General features: G+C 37.7%; 1 protein-coding gene across 3 annotated transcripts in view; it reads left to right on the top strand.

Moving 5' to 3' along the window:
- The window catches only part of THEMIS (thymocyte selection associated), a 163,736-nt gene extending 141,021 nt beyond the window's left edge, over positions 1–22,715 (top strand). For 2 of the 3 annotated variants that reach the window (XM_053664927.1, XM_037147942.2), the window contains exon 5: positions 8,547–8,693. In XM_053664927.1, coding sequence (XP_053520902.1) covers positions 8,547–8,693 — 147 coding nt within the window. Of the gene's footprint in view, positions 1–8,546; positions 8,694–19,473 lie in introns of those variants that run through there. The other variant, XM_053664928.1, reaches the window with a different exon arrangement.
- Positions 22,716–24,605: the final 1,890 nt, after the last annotated feature.

Below are 24,605 nucleotides of genomic sequence, written 5' to 3' on the forward strand. Positions count from 1 at the left end.
TGGTGAAAATATTTTGTCAAGTGGTCGGAACAGAAACCAGATGCTACGCAGTAGATACCCATATAGTAAGTCAGTGGGAGGAAAGGCAAAGGAGCAGTAAGAACAGATCACTCGTATTAAAGTCTGGCAGAAAGTGAACAAGGCAATGGCGAGGCAGAGTTGGAGAATGCTCTAGAAGTGGGCAAGGTAACTGAGTGCATAAGTCAATAGGAAAACGGGAGGGAAAGTGTCACAGTCAGAGGCGGAGGAAGAGGATGGGACATTGTGTAAGAAAGGTAAGAAATCAAGTGCATTCTAAAACAGGAAAAAGGAAGGTGGGTCCAAAGATGATTATCTATGGACACAATCCCAATGACTTAAGTGATTACATACTTTGTGAGCGACACAAAAGAGGAAAAGATTTCAAATATCATCTGTGGACGAGGAACCAAAGCAGAGATCCTCCGATAACTGAGGGATGTCGGAGGAGCCAGGTGTCTCCCGGCATCATGAATTTATGTCAGAGACAAATTACAAGACCATTTTTATTTATTATTATTATTATTATTATTATTATTATGATTGATTATATTACCAGCAATGAATTAATTTTGGGAGGTGAGAAAACAGTGAGATCTAGGCACTGGCGAAGAGAATAAAATAGAAAGTGAGAATCTTATAACCGTGGTGAGAATACTGTTGACAAGCTGGTCCCAAGGACTGAGAGTAGGAAAACAAGTGAGGCAAGGAAGAGGCTGACAGGCGGAACTGACCTGAAGACTGAGAGGGAAGGGCTGTGTTAAGTACGGTGAGCACAGAGGAAAGTCTCAGAATCCAAGATCTCGATGACGAAGAAATTCCGAAGGACAATGAGGTCCAAGTTCTGACTGTACTTTCAGCAGGCCAAAAAGGAGTAGAAGAAAAAAAAAATTCAACTAGATGTGAACATTAAGGGCCTCTGACGTCATGTTTGTAAAGGGACAAAAAAAGACAAGAACATGAGATGAAGAGAGTATCATGAGTAAATGCCCTCTTTGCAGGGGAGGACCCTGGAGACGACTCAGGTCACGCCTGAGTTCTGTAGAAGTTTAGAGATAGTGTTGGATGGCCGTGTTGGAGAATGCTTTATAAGGGGCTGGGGAATAGTGTGGGCATGCAGGACCAAGTGAGAAGGGCAGCCTTCACAGGAAAGCGTTTCAAAGAAATGTTGAGGTGGTAGGTGGGCAGCAGCCTTCAAGGCCTACATTCTGCACATATGTTGGGCACTTGTTCACAATAGCATGGGCTTTTTCATTTTAGCAGCATTTTGGTGGCAAGAATGCCATTTAACACTTCACATAATATGAATGCTCAGAGAAAGAGTGAGATGAATCATGCTCATTAAAATTTTTTCTAGCTCAAATAATAATATAGCAATGGTTTAAATCAGGTTGCCAAGATGGATACCTTTCAAAGACTCACAGTGAATGGCTGTGTTTTAGTACCCAGAAAGTGAAAATGATTTCAAATGTAATTTTTAAGCACTGAATTTAGAATACTTCTCCTGGATACAGAACTATTATACGGTACACTGCGGTTCCCATCTGCCATCTGCAGCAGAGTTGCTCTGCTGGACACCTTTCAAATGCTATTCGTATGTCCACTGATTCAAAACTAATTTCACCAAAAAGTAATCTAAACAGCAAGTGTGTCATATAGTTTATGTTATTGTAATTTCTATTTCTATAATTTAAGCTAAGATTAATTCTCCTGACCTTTGGCCACAGATTACCTCGCACACTCAGAGTTATGATATTTGTAATTAAAATAGAAGTTATGGAAGTTATAACAATAACTATGGAAATTAATAATTTTAAAATTTCCAGGAGGGAAAAATAAAGTAAAAGAAGATTGATCCATACACAAAGAACCATTCCAGTGTTCACAATACCAATGTTGTGAGTGAGACTGTCCTGGCATTTTGAAGGGGATGCACTTGTTACAGCATCTTTAAAATCTCAAACTTTTGCATCATCGTCCATTATCTGGAGTGACAGCGCTAGTGTTTTTGAGGGCAGCCAGACTTCTCATTTATATTCTTAATAACAATTGTACAGATAAGCTGTCTATTCTGACTGCATTTTAAAATCAAAATATATTGGTTGAGTATTGCCTCAAGCATCCATTTTATTTTTGGCTAAATTCATAAAAGATTAGAGTAGCAAAAAGCAGATTGAATTGAGCTTGACAAAAGTGTGTGAAGAGCTTCTCTACCATGAGTACTCTGGAATGAAATTCCTCATCTTGTTTTGGTCAAAGTGTATGACTGTATTGAGTTCTTCTTGCAGCCAAGAGCTAGAATTTGATTTTTTCCAAGAGGTGGTTAAACCTGCATCAGATCAGGATGGTGACACTTCTAGATGTTAAATTGTCTACTTTCCAGGTGCAGTAGGAGAAACAGAGGAAGATGCAACTGAAATATATGAGCACTGTTAATTTGTTTCTTTAATGCATGATATGTTCTTAAAACATGTGTTTGAATGTAAAGCTTTAAAGTCATCTCACTAATAACTAAAGGATTTCTTTCCCAAAGAACATGGTAAGATCTTTGATCTTATGAACAAGCATTACATTGCTTGTTAAAGTCTCTAATCATAGTTCTGACAGGGATGTGTTGTCTTAGGCTTGGTCCTGGCAAGTGCAGTTGATAAAGGGGGACTTTAAAGAATTGAGGTGGGAAGGTAGTCCCTTGTTAGGATGACTTAAGAAGTAGACACAAGCATCTTTCTTTCCTATGGGTCAATTGCCTCCTCTCCAAATCAAGGGAATGGGCAGGGTAGATAGAAAACTCAAACTCTTATATATTGGAACTTCTGGTGGTAATTGGAACAGGTAAGGGAGAAAGGGGTTGTCCCAACCTCAGTTGGGCCCAGGAGTGTCTAAGTGTCAAGTCACATGCATGCACCTGTGATTGCTGCTGAGGCCCCCAATCAAGGGCCAGCTCATACCCACCCACATAGTCCCATTTGATGAAAAAGGTGATCAGAGGGGGAAGTGCACTAGCTGAGGAAGGTTAAGTGATGCCCACAAGGCTTCTCACTTGTGAGGATCACAGTCTGAAGTTCTAGGAGAAGTGAGAGAGATGGAAATGGGCTTCTGATGGGCCCAGAATACAAGGCCTGCCAATCACAGGCCTGGGCAACCTCTGTGCAAACAATGTAAGGCTGCAAAGGACAGGAATGATGTCGATGACAGCATGTCTTTGGGACTGGGGGGAAAAATTCAAAAGCATGTTCTTTCAGTGGGTAAAAAGAATACATTCTGTGCAGAAGATATAGTTTATGAGTATAGATGGTAGTTGTATAAAACATGAGACAACTATCTCAAAGAGAAGAATATTTACATGGATGATCAAGTTTAGATCATTTTTCTTTTTATATTCTTGTTTAAACATTTTTGCCTTCATTTATAGTACATGACGAGAATATTATGAGTTTTTAAAAACCACTTGATGATCTTATAAATTATGATGATTCAACCATATAGCAAACAAAAAAGAAAATACACATATACTCTACACACACACTTTCTCTCACACACATTCTCACACACACACACACACACATTAGAAGACACATTACATAGAAAATTACATGTTCTTCTGGAATGATAGTTTGATGTGCATCGCAAACCTATACTTCTTATGATTAGATTTTAATCTTATTTCTTCATTTTAATATGTAGTCCCTGAATTACTGTTTCTATTGTTCTTAGTCAAAGTAGAATTTAATTCTGAGTAAGAAAGTTAATGAGAAATTTCTTCCCAGGTATTACTCGAATTTGCTTTTCTGATAAAAAAAAGATTAGGACAGTGGAAAGAACAGTTGTCTACATAAGCAGAGAAGGAGGTGGTTATTCTTTGGTCTATTAGGAGAGTGAGTGATTTTTTACAAAGTATAAAGTGAAGACTTTATCTGGGATACTTCATGTTGTTTTCAATGTGAATGATATTTAGTCCCTGGGCCAAGTCAGGCTCTATGTGGCTTTCTAAGGAAAAGCAAGCCTTCTGTGCCCCCGGGGAGGGGGGATGCGAGTGAGTATAATCATGAACTGGGAATCTCAGTGAATGTTTGGGAAATGATGATGTTTACCCAACAACATTGCTTTAGGTATGAGATGAAAGATGGGTTTGAAAATATTGTTAATTTTTTTCATGGAAGTCTTATTTTTGGTAATGTTTATTTGTTCTTTTTCTCTGTTCATGAGAAAAAACTCAGTACCTTGTGACGGAATTGTTGCTTTCGGCAGGAACACTAAAAGCAGTGTGCAAACTACAAGCCAAGAATAACATGAGAAATAATTTAATAGTTGTTTTATCTGAACAGGCAGGATCCTGGTGATTCATTTCTAATGGCAAGTTAAATGGAAATTACACTAAATAAAAGAGGATTTATTTAGTGAGTACCACTATAGCGCAGTGGCAAAGGCCTGATGCATCCCAGTTCAAATTTGGTTTCTCTTTACTCTTTGCATACATTTTATTTTTTCTCATTTTCCTCTGGAGCTGACCTTCAAGTTGAAGGCTTGACATCACTGAAGCGGTGCCTGACAGAGAATCTTCTTTCTTTCACCACCGTGGGGCCCCCGTTTTGTGCCTCAGGAACACAGAGCCACTGCGCACACACACTCAGTCCTCAGGGTCTCACTTTCCCTCACAGAGCCATTCTATGGTCCTCACTTGAACCGAAGACATGTGTGAGGTATTACACAACTATAATGTTTGCAATAATAGCATTGAGTTTATATAAAAACACAAGATTTGCAATATGTATTTTTATGGATGAAATAAGGTAAAATACAGGGTCCAGCAGAAGTAAGGTCTACTTGAGTATGGTTGGTAGGGTAATACTATGGCTGTATTAATTTGTAGTTTTAATTTGGAAATTTCACCTATAATGTCATATGGTGTGCTTGAGTGTGATGGTGTTATGTCACAGAATTACATGCTTATGATTTTGTAATAAAAGATTTTGTAATAAAAACGGGAATTATTTGTGCTGGGCCCTGTATATGTGGCTTTCAGCTATATGACAATAATAACTGTTAGGAGTGACTGGATAGCACTCATAACATACGAATGTGTGACTATGTGGTGGCCATTGATATGCTAGCCAAAGAAAAAGTTGTAAAAATGAAGTTTATATTTTATTCATGTATTTCTCCATTTATTTAATATGTAGTTATTTGATATCCACTATATTTAAAACACTGAGAGAAGGACTGAAGATGGTGAATAGGACATATATAGTCCTTATTCTAGTTGGTTTATATTTTTAACTGGGGAGTAGACATTAAACATTAAACCAGGTACTGTGCTTTGCAGTGCAAGTACAAGGTACTCAAAGACTAGAAAAGAAAGGTACTGGCGAAAGTCCACATGGTGAGGGAAAACTTGAAGGAGCTAAAGACTTAGTAAAATTAAGGAGGAAGAGTTTGTGATAAGGTTCTAGGACAGTGATTTTCACCTGTTGTGCCACAGTACAATGATGTGCTACAAGAATTTTTAAAACACACCACACCTGACTAGTCAGAGGCACTGGCCTCTTTTCTCTTAGACTGTCAAATAAAAAAATGACAGTTGCCAACACAATAATTGCCAACTGGTGAGAATGGTCAAAATTATACCTATTTTTGTTAGATCAGCAAAAATATATACATTTTTGGCATGTCACAGACTTTTAGTAATTAGTTTGTGTGTGCCATGAGGTGAGAAAGGATAAAAATCTCTGTTCCAGGTAAACAAAACAGCCAAGACTTAAGTCAGGAAGGAAGAATGGTGGGATTGTAGAACCAAAAGACGTTAGTTAGAGTCCCGAGTGCTTATCATATTATACAACCTCCTGCCTCATTTTATTTCATAAATCTTGTCCCTCCTCTGAGTCATAAACATATAGATGCTAAATTAAGCCATCTTATTATTGCTGAAATTATCCGGGGATGGCTAAACAAAGCTAGATTGTTAACAAAACCTTGAGAAACACTTAACAGTCAATGCTTAAACCAGCAAAGGGGAATAAGAATGAGTGGTCAGAGTAGAAGGAGGGACACCAGAGCCAGGAAAGGGAGTGGGTGACAAGATGTCAAACACTGCACAGGGGTAACAAAGGTAAAGTCTAACATCCAGCTTTAGAACTAGGAAGGCAGCTGTGTAGAGGAGAAAGGGACAAGAGCCTAGAGGGCTGGTGGATGTAGACAAGGTAAGAGATCAGTGGATCTCAGGTCCCAGTGACGTCCAAGAATAGTTCTGGTTGGAAACAACAACAACAGCAATAGCAACAACAAACCCACAGTCTTGAAGGTAAGGGCTTTGGCTGGAGTGGAAACAATGAACGAGGACAGGTGGTCAGATGAAAGGGAAAGACGTTCAGTGATTTTGGAAGTGGAATGACAGGTTATGACAGGTTTCAAGTGTGACTCTGGGAGAGAAAGGCTGAGGTGGGGAAATGAAAAGTTTATTTGTAATAAGGAGATCCAGTTGGTATTAAGTGGGGTGATCCAGTAATCCAGTCTTTAAGTGAAGAATGGATTGCTACTAGAGATTAGTAGGTAGAGGATACCAACAAGGAGGGATATGGTGCATAGCTAGATGGCAAAAATATCAGAGCAATGGTGATTTTTTTTTGCACTGAGGTAATAATGCAATAAATGGCACAATGGGCAAGAGTATCATCAACCTGAGGGTTTGTAGGTTGTGGAGGAAGAAGCAGCCATCTTTACTCACAGAGTGCTGTCCTCAATAGAGAATGAAATTTTAGAAAGATAAAGGTAATGTTCTGAAAGGAAGTTGAGTAGATAGTACAATTTGCAAACCATGGAGCAAAGTTCTGAAGACACAGTGTAAGAATTTGAGTGATGATAAGTGGGTGGGGAGAGAGAAAGAGAGAGATGAGAGAGAAGGATTAAGGCTTAAAGGAGTCCAACTGGGCAGGGAAGAACAGAGCTTTGTGCAAGCTTTATGTAACAGCAAATCAATATTTGAGCCTGGTTTGGAGACTCAGGGAACTCACCAGAAGAACTTAATAACATGCATCCAAAAAAATTTGTTTAGTTCATGAGGCTGTGGGGGTTAGCTGACCTGAGTTATTTTCAGCTAATCTAGGCTGGGTTTGCCCAAATGTCTGGGGCTCCTCTGGCTGTTATTCATCTCAACTCAGATGACTGGGATGACCTGACCCTGCTCTCTGTCCCAGTCAACATCCAGCAGCCTGGTCTAGGCATATCCTCATGGCAGAGTGGAAGGATAAGAATGAGCAAAACCAGTTGTGTAAGCATCTTTCAAGTCTCTGTTTTTATTACATGTGCCAATATTTAGCTGGTCTGGATGAATCCACATAGACAAGTCAAAAGTCAGAGTAGGAGGTCCCTGAAAAATTATATAGATATGACATAGATCCAGGGGAGGGTAAAGAATTGGGGCCATATGGACAAGTAACCCACCACATTGAGCTAATGGATCATAGAATGAACAAATGGATCATAGAAGGGTATGAGGAGCACCTAAGGGTCAGGAGACATATCCCCCAGAATCAGCACTGTTTATTTTGTTAATTTGGGTGAATCATTTAATCATACTAGACTTTAATTTTCTTATTGGTCTTTTCCAAGTTTTAAAGCATTTGAGTCAAGTTCTTAATTAATTTAAAGCTATATACGAACTGTAGGAGGAATTTCAGGATAGTCATTCATTTTGCTATCCTTTGGTTAGCATAAAATGGCTATGTGGATCGCCAAAAACAGCTAACTTTAATTTTATGAATTTCTGAACACTTTGTAAACATATTCAAACTGAAAAACCTGGAGTGTGAGTTTGTGTATGAAGTATAATGCTGAAAGTTCAATTTCTTATTTAGGACTTAATTTTTGCTCCTATCTGATGATTCTTTTGAAGCATACAATATACAAGTACAACATCAAAGACTGTATGACATCTCATATATGTGAGATGAGTTTTAGGGCTTACTGATGTTGTACCTAAATAATTCATGGTTATGATGAATTATTATTCTTTAACGACTGGAGGAGCTTTGTCAAGTTTGCATAATACTGGTACAAGTGTGATTTATTTTTAGGCTGATGTTATGATTTGTTTTATATAAAGAATGATAATAACAAAGAAATGAAATCCCTTCATTATTCAGTATGTAATCATGAACTATATAATGAAATGCAGGATTTTTACTATAGAAATGAAAACTGAATAAAAATGTTCTAAATTAAGAATATTCTATAAGATTCACAAGAAGAAAGTAATATATACAAATTGCCTTTGGAGATGATGTTCTCTGTCTGAGATGACTTCTTATTCTTGTCACTTAGATGGCCACAAAAATCCCCCACCTAGATTTAAAAAAATATATTGATGAAAATATAACTTGTAATTCTATTTGACATGTGGAATGTTCTGTTTCACATATAAGAAATAACTTGCCCTATGATAAATGTTTATCCTTGTCATATCTCTGGGGAGCATTTATTTTGGACTGATCATTTACTCATAATATCAATCACTCTGGCCTGTCTCATTTCAGAGTCTCCATGTAGATATATCCAAGAAACTGCACTCCAATCAAGCTGGCCTGGATTCAAAAGTCCCAGCTGGTTGTCAAAATTCTTTGGTCAGTCTGGAGAAAGAGAGAAGCAAGAGTGGGGCACTGCCACAGCAGGCACCGATGTAACCGCAGGTCAGTTAAGCCACCCCTCTGGGAAAAATTCACAGTGTACTATTTTTTTGTGGGGGGCAGAATTTATAACCCAGTCAGAGTGACTGCCTGACCTGCAACTTTCATTGTAATAAACTTTTAAGGGTAGCATAATGTTAAACACTCATGCTAATGATAGGTCTTTTCATTGTTTTTTATTAGATCTTTCTCACAGTTTTCATGGCCAAAGAACTTCAGATTACTTGTATTATTGTGAAATTTTCATTTTTAAATTTTTGTTAGAATTAACAAGAAGGATTAATGGCTTGAGAAGAAGTTAACATAATTGAGATGGTTCTGTTAAACAAGAGTCAGATAAGTAATCCAATGCAGACTTGAATTACGACAGCTTCGTTCAGAGAGAGGTGATATGACAGTTTTCATCTCTGCTAAAAGAAAACAGGATCAAATAGACTTGTGGAGAAGTCAATAGCATTCAATTAAACTACCCGGACAAACATCCATATTGTGGAAATCTGGGATGAGTTAACAAGGGCAATATTTTAGACACACCAAAGCAGCTCCGTATCTACTACACTTTATCTTTGAAACTTTGTATTTTAGTTTGCAGGAAAAATGAAATCTGTAATTATTCCTAAGCATATGATTTGTTTCTTCCCCCTCCTTATCTGGCTTTGCAGCTAGCCTTTTTTCCTCCAAGGGCATGTAAAAGTCACAATACCAGATATAAAGCCTCTGAAGAGTCGCTGCTGAAACTCTGTTTGTACGATCTGTGTTCTTTCATGTAGTTAGCTTACTGGCTTCTGACACTCCGATAAAAATATCCCATAGAGCTTTTCTTATTACCTTTTCATTGACTCTCTTTGAGTGATAAAAATGAAATTCTGGATAGGGCTTTGAAAACCATGCATATTGCTATTCCTCCAAATTTCAAATGCTAACCAAGTGTGACTATAAAAGAAACAACTACTGCAGTAAAAATTGCTGCAGCGTGTTGAGTCTCAAACCATTATTAATTTATTAGAAACTATTTTTTCCTAAGGCTATGGATCCTAAAAAGTACCAGATAACACAATTCCTGATATCAAAGCTTTTGTTTCAATTGTAAGAAAACGTGTCATCTGACCCATCACTGTGTGAGCCTCTTCCAGGGACAGCACAGGGCAGCCCTGCTTTGCCCCCTGAATGAATAGTGCAGAGTATGTTGCAGAAAGGGGAGCACCTGCTTTCAATACATTGTGTGGTTTACGCAATGGGTTATGGAGAAAGAGGTCCTTGGATTACAGTAGAGATTTTAGGCAAGTGAGACTCCTAAGTTTATTCCAGAGAGTGAAATAAAATCTTACTTAGCTTAGATAATTTCAACACGCATATTTTTTCAGAAATTATTTAGTATGCTCATCTGAGCAATATTTTCATTTACTTTCCCATTTATAACTATGATACATTACAGGTACTGTCTCCATTACGAATTAGAGTTGTACGGCTATTCCGTATGTAAGAACACAAAAGTTAAGTAAAGCAGAAATGTCATTCTTCCAATTTCATTTGTCTTGAGATATAGAATATATTCCTTTGTTTGAAAAAAAAAAAAGACCCATTGGCTTGCCGCTGAACAAGTACCAGATGTGGAAGGAATAGCTCTTCTCTGAATATTCAGTCACCACCTTGGAGTTCAGATGTGGGAGTGATACCCTTTCTGAGCTTTCCCCTGTTTTTAGTGTTTAGACATAAGGCAGTCACTGTCTAAACTTTCCTCGGGTGAGAGTGGCAGTTTTGTCACAGTCTAGCGTGTTACAGACAAAAATGTGATTAAGACAGCGTTGCTGTTTCTCTAGTTTTGTTCCTTCTAGACACCCGGATCTCATTCTTTCAATTAGACGAAGTGGATCCACTTCAAATGTGCATCTAATAATTATACAAAAGGGAATTCTCTGTTTTGGAATTGGGTGTAAAACCTGGACGTTCCAGTGTGAATGCATAATTGTTAACAGGAGTTCAGCTGCCACAGCCGGGAGCACAGTAAACTGTACCTCAGGGCCAGGCCCTGCTCCCTGTCCCTCAGATGGTGATGGGAGCGATTCCACAGATCTCAGGGATTACCTTCTTTTGTGGGGCCCTCATTCACTCTGGTTGCTTGGTGATGCTCATGTTTTAGCTTAGAAACATTGTGATTAGGTCTGCAGGTTGTTTTGTTCATACATTACTAAAAGGATGGTTCCCTGAAAGTAGAATGATTAAGTGGTTAACCTTTGGTGTCTGAATGATTAAATCTTGTCTGTCCTCACTAGCTGTGTACCACAAACAATTTGTTAACGTCTCTACCTCTTTATTTGTAAAAGTGGGTTAATAATAACACTACACCGTAGGCTCTTTCAAAAACTACATTAGGTAAAATAGGTTAGAGTTGGTATAGTGCATAATAAACTCCAATTGAATCATAGCTATTATAATGAACTTCAGCATCCTTATGAGTTGATTGCTAAGGAAAACTGCTTCCTAGCAGTACATTCTGCGAAGTGGTGGTTATGACCACCTCATGTGGTTCTTGCAATCTTTGAGTTTCTTTCTGTTCTCTTTTTTCTTGCTTTGAGAACTATATCCTCTTGGGAATTCCATGACCTCTATAAATCCTATAGACATGGAAGGTGATTAGAAATATTCTTTGGAGATGAGTCACCGATTCCTCTGAGTCCACAAAACACTGTAATTGTGCAGAGACAAGGAAGCACTGATCCCACTAACGAACCCCTTTCCCATCTTACCTCTGCAGTGGGAAGAGCACAGAGTTCCCTTTCTAATAAGTTTAAGTGCTCTTCTTGGTAGGTGCCATGTCTGAAGATCAAATGTTTGTTTTAAGCAATTTGTTGCATGACCTGTTCCCAGGGCAAATTTGCAGGTAAAGTTTATCAATAAGTGTTCTCAGGAACAACATGTAAGGCAGAGAAACAAAAGCAGAGTTGTTTTCTGTTGGAGTAAGGGGGCCAGGCCTTTATAGCCCACAAATCAATCATTGGGTGCAGATGACCCTGAGAAAGGGGCGTGGCAGTAGGTAAGGTGCGCTCCCTCCTTCAGCCAAGGGCAGGCTTTTGGTATCAGAGGAGTATCATTTAGTTGCTCGGAGGATGTGATTATTATGTAGATCATTCACTAATTGCAGTGATTGCATCAGGTAATCTGACTGGCTAAACAGGAGGCTGTTTCCCCCCCCCCGCCATGTGTCTCACTGGAAACCGCAATCTTTGCCAGAAAGGATAACCCTTTAAAATATGCCTACTGATTTCGCCCTACATAAGTGTTCTCTACTGAACAAATTTTATACTCTCCTAATTAACATTCTCTAATGGAATTTCCTTTCTTTTGAAGCTTCAACTATGCTCTTCTAATTATCCCTGTACGTTTAAGCTAAACCCATTAGTCATCCTCCATAAATTAGACTTGCGAAGTGGTGAGAACCCTAGGCAAGAAAATAAATGCACGTACCCTAAGGTCTAGTCCCAGCTCTGCACAAACTAGACACGTAGCCTTCCACCAAATATTTTACTTTACTTTTGGTGAGGTTACAGTTTCCTCAACAAAATAGGAGGTGTACACTCTCCATTCTGAAAGTGTTGACTCTGATATCACACAGTGATGCAACCGCTGCTCACCTCTCAGTGAGACTCACATGGAAATGACGCTCACATCTAGGAACACACTGTGGTGAATTAAATGGAGGAGAGGACAGAGCTCTGTGGGAAAACTCTTCACAGAGGTCACGTTGGAAGCTAGAAATTAAGAATGCATCTACAGGAATATAAAGAAGTCGTTATATTAGGTTTAACATTAATCTAAATGTTAAACTTCAGATTGCACTTCTATGATGGGAAATGAAACAGAGGCAGTTCCTTATCTGGATGACTTTGAGAATTAGACATGAGGGTTCTATATTAAAGACCTTGACTGAAGACTGAATGTATGCTATAAGGAGTCAGGTACTTTGGATAGCATAAAATATAGGCTTGTCTCTCAATTTTAGTAAAAGAACACTTCAGCAATTAGTGTTATTGTGAGTAGTGTGTAATTTTAAGTGCAATTAATGTTTTTACTCCAGAGACCAGAGAAACTCTTATTTAAAATAGTGGATGACTTCAAACTGGTGATCCAAAAATCTGATATGTTTTTTATTCTCGTATTTAATATCATACAGCATTTTCATAATACAAACAAAATCATAACACTAGCAGCATTTCCCTTACATTTCCAGAAAATACTATCTCAGTTTGGAACTATTGAACAGCCTGGAGTAAAATGTTGTAATATTGCTCTTCATTTTATAGCAACCTATTTCCCTCTTCTTAGAAGGTTTACGTGTTTAAGAATATGCTGGAAGGAAAACCTACAGCCATTCTAATTTTTTGAACAGCCCCAATACCATTTCCCATTCGGCAGTGGTGTGAGTACTGACAGCCTTGCCCCTCATCTTCCCTGGACATTAATTTATTTCCTGCAGTGCTTGCTCTTCATGGAAACTGACTCCTCAGCCTTCACCAGTGGGAGTTCTCATCAGCAGAGTGTTAATTATAAAAGCAAAACCATATACCGTGTTGAAAGGGAAAAACAGTTCTCTAGGCAAAGGAAACTTTGTCTTCTCTGTCTGTTCTCTTCACTTGATTGTCTTCTCAATCTGTGGCTGGGCAGAGACATTCACCAGTGGGAAAAGAGTCTGTGGAATGGTGGAGGATAGAGGAAAATGTGCAGGCTTTGCAACCAGGCATACCCAAGACTGAACTGTCACATTTCGCTGTGATTTTGTTTCCTGATTGTAAAATGAGAAGAGAGATCTTTTGCTTCCCTTGACAGTATGTAAATGAGACAGAGTAGACACTACAATACTATCAGTACAGAGCTCAATCAACCACCTTTATTTAGCACTTACTGCATATTAATTGCTGTGGCATAATATTGACCATGTCTCATGTTGGTTTATGAAGGAATCTATTAGAAATTTGAAGAAAAATATCTTTCAGCCCTTAGGAGTTAGGAGTGTTAGACTAAAACATTACTGAGATAGCCTGTTTGAAACCTTGTCTTAAACCCCATTTTTTTCAAGCTTCTCGTCACCATTTTATAGTTTTCATAATGCTTGGTAGGAGATTATGAGCATATTATTTTTTCACCAATAAATTCTTCTTAAAAATCCCCAAATTCTTTGTGAATAGTTTTAGATCTATTAGAACTTGAACCTGTCTTTGAGTTTGTTTTTTAAAATTATTTAATCTAAAATAAAAATTGTCAGTTCCTAATGTATTTGGTCTTAGAAATAAAACTTTGATAAATCTTGAGACAAAGAAGGCAAGCTCATAATGGCAAAGTAGAGATCAGGTTGAAAATTGGTAGTTGAAGAAACAAAATCAATTATTTTAAAACCTGAAAGATCACTGTTTCGGTAACATGATTATGATTAATAAGTTCATTTAAGTGAATTAACTTTTCCTTATTTTCCCAGTGTTATTTTATGATTTGAGGTTAATATTAGAAAGAACAACTGAAGCATTAGATGATAAAATAAAAAAGAGAAGAGATGCTGTGTTGTAAAACATAACAACTGAGACCCAATACAGGCTGCTACAAGCAGAGATGTGTGTGCCGTACAACTTGTGATAGGCAGTTTGCTTTCATGTAACAAAATAGTGTTTTTCTTAGGATCATTGACAGTATCTTAACTTCGGTAGAACAAGGGCCTAGATTATCTGATGGCCTTTGTCTTTGACTTTTATGGAGTTAAGTGCAAGTCATTGATTCCCCTTTTTTAATGGTAAGTGCAATTTTTTAAATATGAAGGTTACTACTAAATAATAGGCTTCGGAGCCTCCCTCTAATTCCTTCATTTTTCTCATGAATAATTTTAATCTTATTATTTTCCTCTCACCATTTTCTTTTGTTGGCAGGAAATGTTTCTTTTATTTGTTTTCCCGAACCAATCGTAGTTCTTATTTTATTCAAGATGCCGGTCTTTATTTTGACCCAGGAACTAAACAAAGCAAGAAGGAACACAAGAAGTCATTTTCAAAATTTTTCTCAGTGTCTAAATTCTTGAACATAAAAAGCCACTTTTTTACTTTTTTTTTAAAGATTTTATTTATTTATCTTTAGAGGGTAAGGGAAGGAGAGAGGGAGAGAAATATCAATGTATGGTTGCCTCTCTCAAGTCTGCTGCTGGGAACTGGCCTGCAGCCCAGGCATATGCCCTGACTGGGAATTGAACTGCGGTTGTTTGGTTTGCAGGCCTGTGCTGAAACCACTGAGCTACACCAGCCAGGGCCCCACTTTTTTAGTTTTGCTAAAAATATTATTTAATCTTGGGATCTGCTCTCTAGAAAAGGGTTGTCCAACTTTGGCAGTTGATCACATTTGTCCCATTGCCTACTTTTGTACAACCTATATGATAGGAATTTTTTAAAATTTTTAAATGGTTGGAAAAAATTAAAAGAAGAAAAATATTTTGACATGTGGAAATTACATGTGATTCAAATTTCGACGTGTGTATAAAGTTTTATTGGAACTCAGCCACATTCATTCATTTACACATTGCCTATGGCTGCTTCCGTGCTCTATCAGCAGAACTGAGTGGTTTTGAGAGGCCAGATGCAAAGAGTAAGTAACACCAAGTAAGTAAGTAAGTAAGTAAGTAACATACTTACTTGGTGTCTTAGAGTAGTATTTTTCTATCCTCTGCTCTAGAGAATCTGATTCAGAAGCTCTCAGGTAGGAACTGGGAATTTATTACAACATGTTTCTTGGATGATTATGTATGGTACAGGGGTACTCTGGACCACACATTTAAAAATAATGCAATAGAAGACTTGTGAACAACCCTTCTTTTCTTCTCACTCATCATAACTGCTACATCAACAAGTTCTATTGGATTTATCTTTAAACAGTATCTAAAATATGATTATTTGTAAACCATGGTCATTGTTATCAGTCTAGTCCAAGCCATCACCATTTCTTATCTGGATCCTTGTATTGGCTTCCTGTCTAGTCTCTCTGCTTCTATCCTTGCTCAATACTGACCATTCTCAGAAATGAGGGAGAGCCAGAGTGATTGTGTTAAAACCTTAGTCAGATTATGGAACTCCTTTCCTCAAAGTCCTCTGGTGGTCTTTCTACCCTCCACCCCTTCCTCATGGTTCTAGCTATACTGGCCTCCTAACTGTTCCTCAGAAACTCTAGGGGTGTTCCATCCTCGATGCTTATGTAGGCTGTTCTCCCTGATTGCCATAATCTTCCCTCCGAAAATCTACATGGCTTTCAGCTTTGCCTCTTTCAGGCATTTTTATAGTCACATGACACCTTCTATAACCACCTTATTTGAAGTTCTAACTGGAATTGCCTACCTCCCTTACGCCATCTGTAACATATGGCACCTATTAAACAATTTCTGTATTCAGAAACAATTGCCATGAGTATACATGTAAGACCCCTTGCTGAATATTTTCAACACTATACCATTATGTGGTATTTTCACTGTATAGGTAAAGTACACATAACCTCAAAAACACTGATAGTTTTTAAAATATAAATTAATTAAGATGTGATGCTTTAGTATGTAGTACCTTTATGTGATGTAATTCCTTTAATTATAAATCTAAGAAAATTAATTTTTAATAATGGCTATGTTTTTAACAACCAGTTCACAAAATTGCTGAAAATGTATCAGTGGGCTCTGGTAAGTCAGCATGAGCCAGCTTTAACACACCACCATCCCAATTCTTCCTTCCCCACCAAGACACCACCACCCTCACCTGAGCCAGACAGTGTTTTTCCCAGCTGGGTCTAGTAGGAGGGCCTGAAAATGTCTGGGAACATTTTGGAGATGAGCATCTATCCCACATCCACTCCTCTGACTCCTACCAGAGGCCCTGAGAAGCAAAACAAAACAAAATGCAACGAAAAATCCCATGAAGTTGGCAAGTTTCTAGCCTCATATGAAGACAAACAATAATATAACATTTGTTAGTGCTTCCTAGTTGTCAAGCAGTTGTGTAGTAACTTTATATTGATAACCTGAAAACTGGTCATGGCATTAGTGTTTATATCACAGAAATTAGCAAAGGCTACTGTTCAGAGCTTGGCTTATTTTATTTTTTGCTACTTAAACTTAAAGTGATGGAGAAAATATTAATAATGATTCTTAAACTTACAAGGGTGTTGTATCAAAGCTGTTACATTGTGAATAGCACAAAAAAAAAGAAAAAAATTCTTCTAGAATTATAAGGAGCAAGTAATTTGTTACTGTAACAAAATAACCAATATTCATGCCAGAACTGTACTCATTTGGCAATTGCAACCTTAGGATGGCTATCTGTAAAAGAGTTTGGCAAGAAATCAATAAAACCTTTCTTTGGTTTAAAAATCCTATTATTTTATGTTGAGATAATCTAATTATTCTAATTCTCTCATCTATTTTTTTCTGCTTAACTATGTACTATCTTAAATCAGTTTATTGACAAGGGACAGTGAGACTAATAACTGTCAAGATGACAGATTAAACTTTCAAACTATGGACTTATAATAGTTTTACATGAATAAAAGATGTTAATAGAAGGTAATATCTCTGTAACGCTGTACATTTTACAAAGCACTTGCAGGTCTATTATTTCATTTAATATTTCTTCAACTCTATGATTTAGTTATTACTATCAAAACTCATTCACTAATAAGGTAATGGAATTCAGAGATTCCTCAAGACACATAGCCAGTAAGTCTTAGAACAAGAAACCATACCTAAGGCTGCAGATTCTGTTTTCTATACTACAGTATAGCTATTTCATTTGCCCTCAACCCCTTTCTCCCCTCCAAAAAAGCAACACTGTGAGGGAGAAATACTGTTGTTATCCCTTTTTACAAATAAAGTCACAAAGATAGCCACTGATACTACTGGGGATAAAATCTGGGCATACTGCCTAAAAACCCTGTGTTCTTTCATCTATAATAGATATGCTGGAGTGTGCAGCTTCATTGCTGCTTGTGATGTAAGGAAGACCAAAATATTGAAGGGCAGCAATTGGGGGAAGTGGATGATGAGGAGAGGGAATGAAATTGATTGGAGCAGGGAACCCGGGCTGTCTTTCTCTCCTCCGGCCACTGACTACCCTCACCCTGCCCCCAGCCCTCAGCCCTTCGCCCAAGTTAACACTGGGAAGAGATGTTGACCGGTGAAAATAAACTCAGGTTGTTCAGGGAATTAATATGATGGGTGGAGAAATTCTATTCCTTTCTGCTTTGACATCTCTTTTTTTGTAAACTTTACCAATTAGTCTGTGAGCTCCTCAGAGGTCACAAAACTGTGTATTTTGTCTTTCTATTTCACACATATAAAAATAACTAGCAGCTGGTGAGACAATAAAATTCCTCTCTGTAAAATATAAAGCATTTTACATTTCATTACTCATTTCATCTTTCTCCTAATAGGCACATAGACATTGTATAAAATAGGCAGTATCATACCTCCCCCCTCTTTTTTTTTTTTTTTTAAAGATTTTATTTATTTATCTTTAGAGGGGAAGGGAAGGAGAGAGGGAGAGAAACATCAATGTATGGTTGCCTTTCATGCATCCCCTGCTGGGAACTGGCCTGCAGGGAACCGGCCTGCAACCTGGGTATGTGCCCTGACTGGGAACCGAACCGCGATTGTCTGGTTCGCGCTCAATCCACTGAGCTACACCAGCCAGGGCTCCCCCTCTTTTTTTAAAGATGGAAATGACACACATAAATGTTAGATAACTTTCTTAAGGTTATAGAGTTGGTATTTAGCAGAAAATAGGAGAAGGAAGGAAGGAGGGAAGGTAAGGAAGGAAAGAAAGGGAGGGAGAAAGGAAGAGAGGGGAGAAGAGAAAGAAAGCAGAAACGAAGGAGAGAAAAGAGAGTGAGGGAAGGAGAAAGGAAGGAGGAAAGAAGGAAGGATGATATGAAGAGAAAAGGGGGGGAAGGGAAAGGAGGGAGGAAGGCATAGGCTAACGAGCACTTGGGCAAGAGTCTCAGAGAATGACTGGTTTCTTTACCTTTTGACTATTACAAGCTACTAGGGTTTTTTACCCACCGCCCCACCCCACCACCCAAGGTACACAAGACCATATTGGAGAAGAATGAAGTGTCTTGCCTGAACACAAACAGAATTCCTTTTTGCAATGTAGCTTTCTTTACTTGAATATGAATACAATACTGTGTTAAAGGCAAATCTGTGTATATGTTAATCAGAAGCTTTAGATAGTGCAGCTTGGACTTGAGACCTGTTGCCTTTTCTTCAATTTAACATTTATAGGTAACCTTTTTCTCCTCCGTGGCCGTCAGAACTCCATGAGGTTTGGGCTCTATTTTATGGGCACCCTGCCACGGCCAGAGTGGTGGGTCTGCAGCCAGATATTCATGTTAGAGCACAACCAACTTCCTTCTCTTTGTGCAGCAAGTCTCTTAACTTCACTGTGAATTCAGTTTTTCACCTTACAGGACCTACATCATAGAGTTGTTATGAGGGTAAACTAAAAATGCAAAGGAAAGCACTTTGTAAATGAAAAAACACTTTACAAATTTAAAGTATTATCTCCCAGCTCATGAAAATATTTACTTTGTAGCGAAAAAGTTTACATTTCTTACTTTCTTGACTCTTCTTATTTTTATCCCAATTTGTTCTCAAAAAGGATATACGCATGAGAGTGTCCTATAGACGGTATTTGAAAGCAAATAGTTTTCTTCCTGGCTATTTCCAATACATGTTTCTGATGGATCCCTCTTATTTTTCCTTTACTTATAGAAATCTTCAAAAATGAAAAACATCAAAAATAATGAGAGTTGACTGAAGCCACTGGTGATGAGAACAAATGTTACAATGGAAAAGTAAGCATAGCCTTCTGGCTGAAAACAACTACTTCCCAATAACCTTTCCAAGAAACTTGACTTGCCCGTGCAAAGAAGAAAACAACTTTAAAAGTTTTAAGAGATAAAACAAATAAGAGACCTATGTAAAGAATTCGTATAGTCTGCCCAGTTGTACCAAAATCTTTATGTATGATCTCCTTGTTACTAGGACATATTTATTGAATGTGTGCTTTGGGGGGGGTTATGTCCACTAACAATTATTAAGCAATTGAAAAATTATTTGACTTTCAGTTCCTGAGTAAAACCGGTACAAAATAGGATGACATCTCACCAAGTATTTACTTCTATTTCCACAGTTGTTTTTGCCATTTTTCTGGTGTTAAAATCATTCCCTTTAAAATTAACTTTAAAAAATTATATCTGAGAGTGATTTAAAATAGCTGGCTTTCTTATCTCATTTTCTTAGAACTGTAAAAATGAGTTTTACTTCACATTTTTAGTTTGTTTTGGAAATACTCTGTAAATAAGGGTGTTTGGGGATTTAACAGTTCAAGCCTTGGTGAGTCACAGTGATTTTGCCATAACTTTCTCCCGAGTTTCCTAACAACCAGAGTCCATGACTGCAATATAAGCAAAGTGCTGATAATATACTTATCATTTTATGTGGTGTATATTAGATAACCCTGTAGGTTAATGTTTATTAGGATTGTAGGAAAACCATTTTATTTATGTATTATTATGTATTAAGTATATAAAGGTAATATTATTTTGCATCCAACAAAATGCAGAGACAGAGAAGTTAACTTCTCATTGAAGTTATATTGGAAGTTAATGTCAGGACTTGGTTTCATTCATAGGTTATACTCTTTACAAAAGTTACTAGTTCATCTTCTATCTCATCATTATTTTATGTACAGAAATTATTCATTGGTTTGGTACCAAAGAATTTCTGATGACAACAAATGATGAATCAATTTTTCAACAGAAAAAGGAAATTACAGTTAGAGATCTTTTACGCAATGTTTTACACAAGGGGTACACCATGAGGTATCCCTTGACCATGTGTGGGCAATGATGGACCACAAATACAGTGGTGGTTCCATAAGTTTCTAATGGAGCTGAAAACTTCCATTGCCTAGGGATGTCATAGCCACCATAACATTGTTGCACAAAGGCTGCAAAAATCAACAAGTCCGTGGATGAGATGGCACACAGCCTTAACCTGAGTGTGGATAAGGATGACTTTGAGATGCTCTTAGAGGTTGTTCCTTAGCAGTTGATTTACAAGTTATTGTAACTAGTTGAAGACTAGGCAAGAGAAAAGGAAAACAAGGCAGAAGAAGAAGAACCCCTGAGGAAACTGAGTGGAGCATTTAGCAAAAGCTTTTTCACACCTCCAAAAATTCCTCAAAATGTTTGAAAATGTTGACCCCTTGATACCAAAAGATAATCACAATACATTAACTATTTAGAAGCAAATCTGTAATGAAAAACACAAATGAGCCAAGCAAACCATCATGGCCATAGTTCTGAAAAGAGTGGCACCTCCTCAAGGAGAGCCTCGGGCAGGTCCTTCACGGGGTGTTCCAGAAGGCGCTGCTCTCACGGAGATGGCAGCTCTATGTGTGGGATGAGGGTGGTGTTGATGAGCCTCACCCTGTCCAGGTCTGGGCTAACGTGTGTGTTTGTACCTTCATTTGTAACAAAAAAAGTTTTAGAATTAGAAAAAAGGCTTATAGAATAAGACTATAAAGAAAAAAATATTTTTGTACAGCAGTAAAATATGCCTGTGCATTAAGCTAAATGTTATTACAAAAGAATTGAAGAGTTCAAAAATTAAAAGCCACATGTAGTAAAAAAAGTTACAGTCAGCTAAGGTTAATTTATTACTGAAGAAAGAAAAATCCGTTTTATAAATTTAGTGTAGACTAGGTGTACAGTGTTTATAAAGTCTACAGTAGCAGACAGTAGTGTCCTGGGCCTTCGAGTTCACTCCTCACTCCCTGACTCACCCAGAGCAACTTGTAGTGCTGTAAGCTCCATTCATGGTGAATGCCCTATACAGGTGTACCATTTCTGGTTTTATATTGTATTTTACTGTACTTTTCTATGTTTGGGATATGTTTAAGTATATAAATACTTACCACTGTGTTACAGCTGTCTACAGTATTCAGCACAGTAACATGCTGTACAGGTTCACAACACTGTACCACAGAGCCAAAGCGTGTAGCAGGCCATACCATCCAGGGTTGTGTGAGTGTCTCTGATGTTCCCAGTGATGAGATTTCCTGATGAGGCATTTCTCAGAACGTAACTCCACTGTTAAGTGACACATAACTTCTCCGATTTGGATTACTGTCCCTTATCTTTTTTCCTTTTTAAGTGAAAGGAGTTCTGATTTACAATATCTGAAAGCTTGTTTATTAATTTGATGTGGTAATAGTATTAATTATGTACAATTTCTGAAAATTTCTGGGATGGCTTCTGAGAACAACACTGTGGTTGTTTCGGCCTCTAAGAGCAAGATCTCTTCACGTGATGCCCCACATGTGGTCATTGCAGCACACAGGGAGGCCTTTCTCAACCCAACAATTTTGGCCAGCTCGTGTTATTTTTCAAATAATAATGGATACTTAGTTGTGATTTTTCTTGGTATATGAGAACAATTAAATGTGTACACTTAGTAAGTACAATTCTTTGATTAGAAAAATCAGGATACTCTCCCTCTTAGTTTGGTTTTACATCATGGAGGGCTTTCCAGTGGAAATCATACAAAACATTTCTAATTTAATATAAATTTTGCTGTGTGCTGGGCTTTCAGTTCTTTGATATTGAAAAGTGTAATAAACTTTATGCTCATTGATGGAAGATTTGGGGAGGTTGAAAATAAATTTTCTCATTTTAATTCATGTGTGTGTGTGTGTGTGTTCTCTGTCATGTTTAGCTGTGACACAACTATCATTTTATAACAAGTAAGTTACAATGTTCCTTAACTAAAAACAAAATCAATTCTTCACTACTAGGAAGGAAGCTGCCTATTTTAAAGAAGGCAGAAAGAGAGACATCCTCTCCACCCCTACCCATCCCAAACCAGAGGCCGATAGTGTTGAACACAATGACCAAATTTCACAGCATGGTCAGGCTGCGTAGGAAGCTGCCAAGGCTGCGAGTTGTTAATGCCTTACCAGTCAAGCAGTCAAGGGAAAGGGATGGACGTGGAGTGAGAAATGGAATAAAGGAAAACATTCTTGAGATGTGTTGTTTATATAACTTTAACTTTTTTTTAAAATGTCTGTTTTAAGATCAAAGTCAACATTAGTGAAATTTCTAGATGCTTGTCAAAAATATTAAAGTATAAATTATTTCTAAAAGGAAAAAGCTATGTATTTTTCATTGCTTTTATTTTTTTATTATATTGAATTTTTTTCCATTGCCATTTAAAACTTGTGGCAAGGAAGAGTCAGAATAGGGATCCAAGCATATCTCAGTAGACTACAGTACAAAACTGAACCTAATAGAATTAAAGCATTCTCTCTGTTTCACCATCAAAACATTCCCACCGTTTTACCACATCTTATTGCTTCCACTTCTCCCACTGTGCACTGAGCTTTCATCATCTCTTCTTGGATTACTGTTCTCACCATGAAACCGTGCTCCATTCCTGCTCTTGCTACGAATCAATCTATTCCTATTGCAGCAGTCAGAATGATCTCATTAAAACATATTGTATTATTCAACACTACAGTTGTTTTCTACCTCAATTAGAGTAAGAGCCAAAATTCCTAAAATGATCTATCAAACTCAACATAATTTACTCCTGCCATCTCTCTGGCCTCTCCTCCTTCCACTCACTATGCATGAGCCATGCTGCCCGCCCCCCCCCCCCCCCCATTGCTCACACACATGGCAGCACATTTGCTTTCTCCTGACCCAGAAATGTTTTTGCTCATATATCCACCAGGTCCCTCCCTCACTTCCTTCCGACCACACTACCACAAACTGTACCCTCCACCTGACCTGGTTCTTCCTTTCTCCATTCCCATCTTATTTTTTCTCCCTAATTATTGATGATATCTATCATACTGTGTATCTACTTAAATCTTTGAGGGTGGCACTAATGTCTGCCAATATACCTGAGATATGATCATTATTTTATGTGTACTACATAGGCCAGAAGTAAGTGAAGATAATTTCAACTTGGCCATTTCACTGTAATAGCTCTTTCTCTACTGACCAATGAATCATTTCTATGGTTCTGAGAGATGGTGCATATGTCTATTTTGATTATAACTTAAGAAATGTGCAAATGGCTACTGGTAGGGTCTCTGAAACCAGTGGACTCAGTGGGAGGTGAGGGTGGCTCAAAAGACTCTACTTATATTTGACCTATGCTAAGAGGAAATGCACTATTTATGAAAGGGTAAATCTAAGGACTCCATGTACTCTGTCACAATTGTTTGGTGTATATTCTATCATTAATGTACTGGAGCTATACTAAAGAATGAGAGCTAGATACGCACCCCTTTAGGTGACAAGCAATGTACTTGAGCCAAGAGGTCCTAACCCCTGTGGCTTCCTTATGCTGATGTGATTCACACTCTTAACATCTTCTGGTTGTTGCTTGAGAACAGTGCAGTGGTTGGGTATGTAAGACACCAGACAGTGCCTGGTGTCTGAAGGCTCCAGCAATTTCTTGCTCTGCACAGTGCTTGCTATCTCTCTTCTACCCCTTATTAAAGCTGAGGCACAACAGTAGAGGAAGTGAATGAGGTGGTAGATTTTAAGTTACCACCCAGAATGCAAAGGAAGATAAGACAATGTAAAATATAAAAGGGATGTTAAAACACATTGAAATGAATTTAAGAAGACATAATATTCATTTAATTAGAATTAGAGGGGGAGAAATTGAGAATGGTGCAAGGCTGAGGTGAGGCAATATTCAAAGATGTTACCTAAGAAGTTTTTAGAATTGATTAATAATATTAATGCTCAGATTTAGAAAAGATAGCATGGCTTAAAAGGTTTTTCTAAAAGTAATTTTTCAGCACATCATATAATAGTGAAATT

This window comes from Artibeus jamaicensis, unplaced genomic scaffold (assembly GCF_021234435.1).
Source record: "Artibeus jamaicensis isolate MK-2021 breed Jamaican fruit bat unplaced genomic scaffold, CSHL_Jam_final contig_387, whole genome shotgun sequence".
Taxonomy (NCBI): domain Eukaryota; kingdom Metazoa; phylum Chordata; class Mammalia; order Chiroptera; family Phyllostomidae; genus Artibeus; species Artibeus jamaicensis.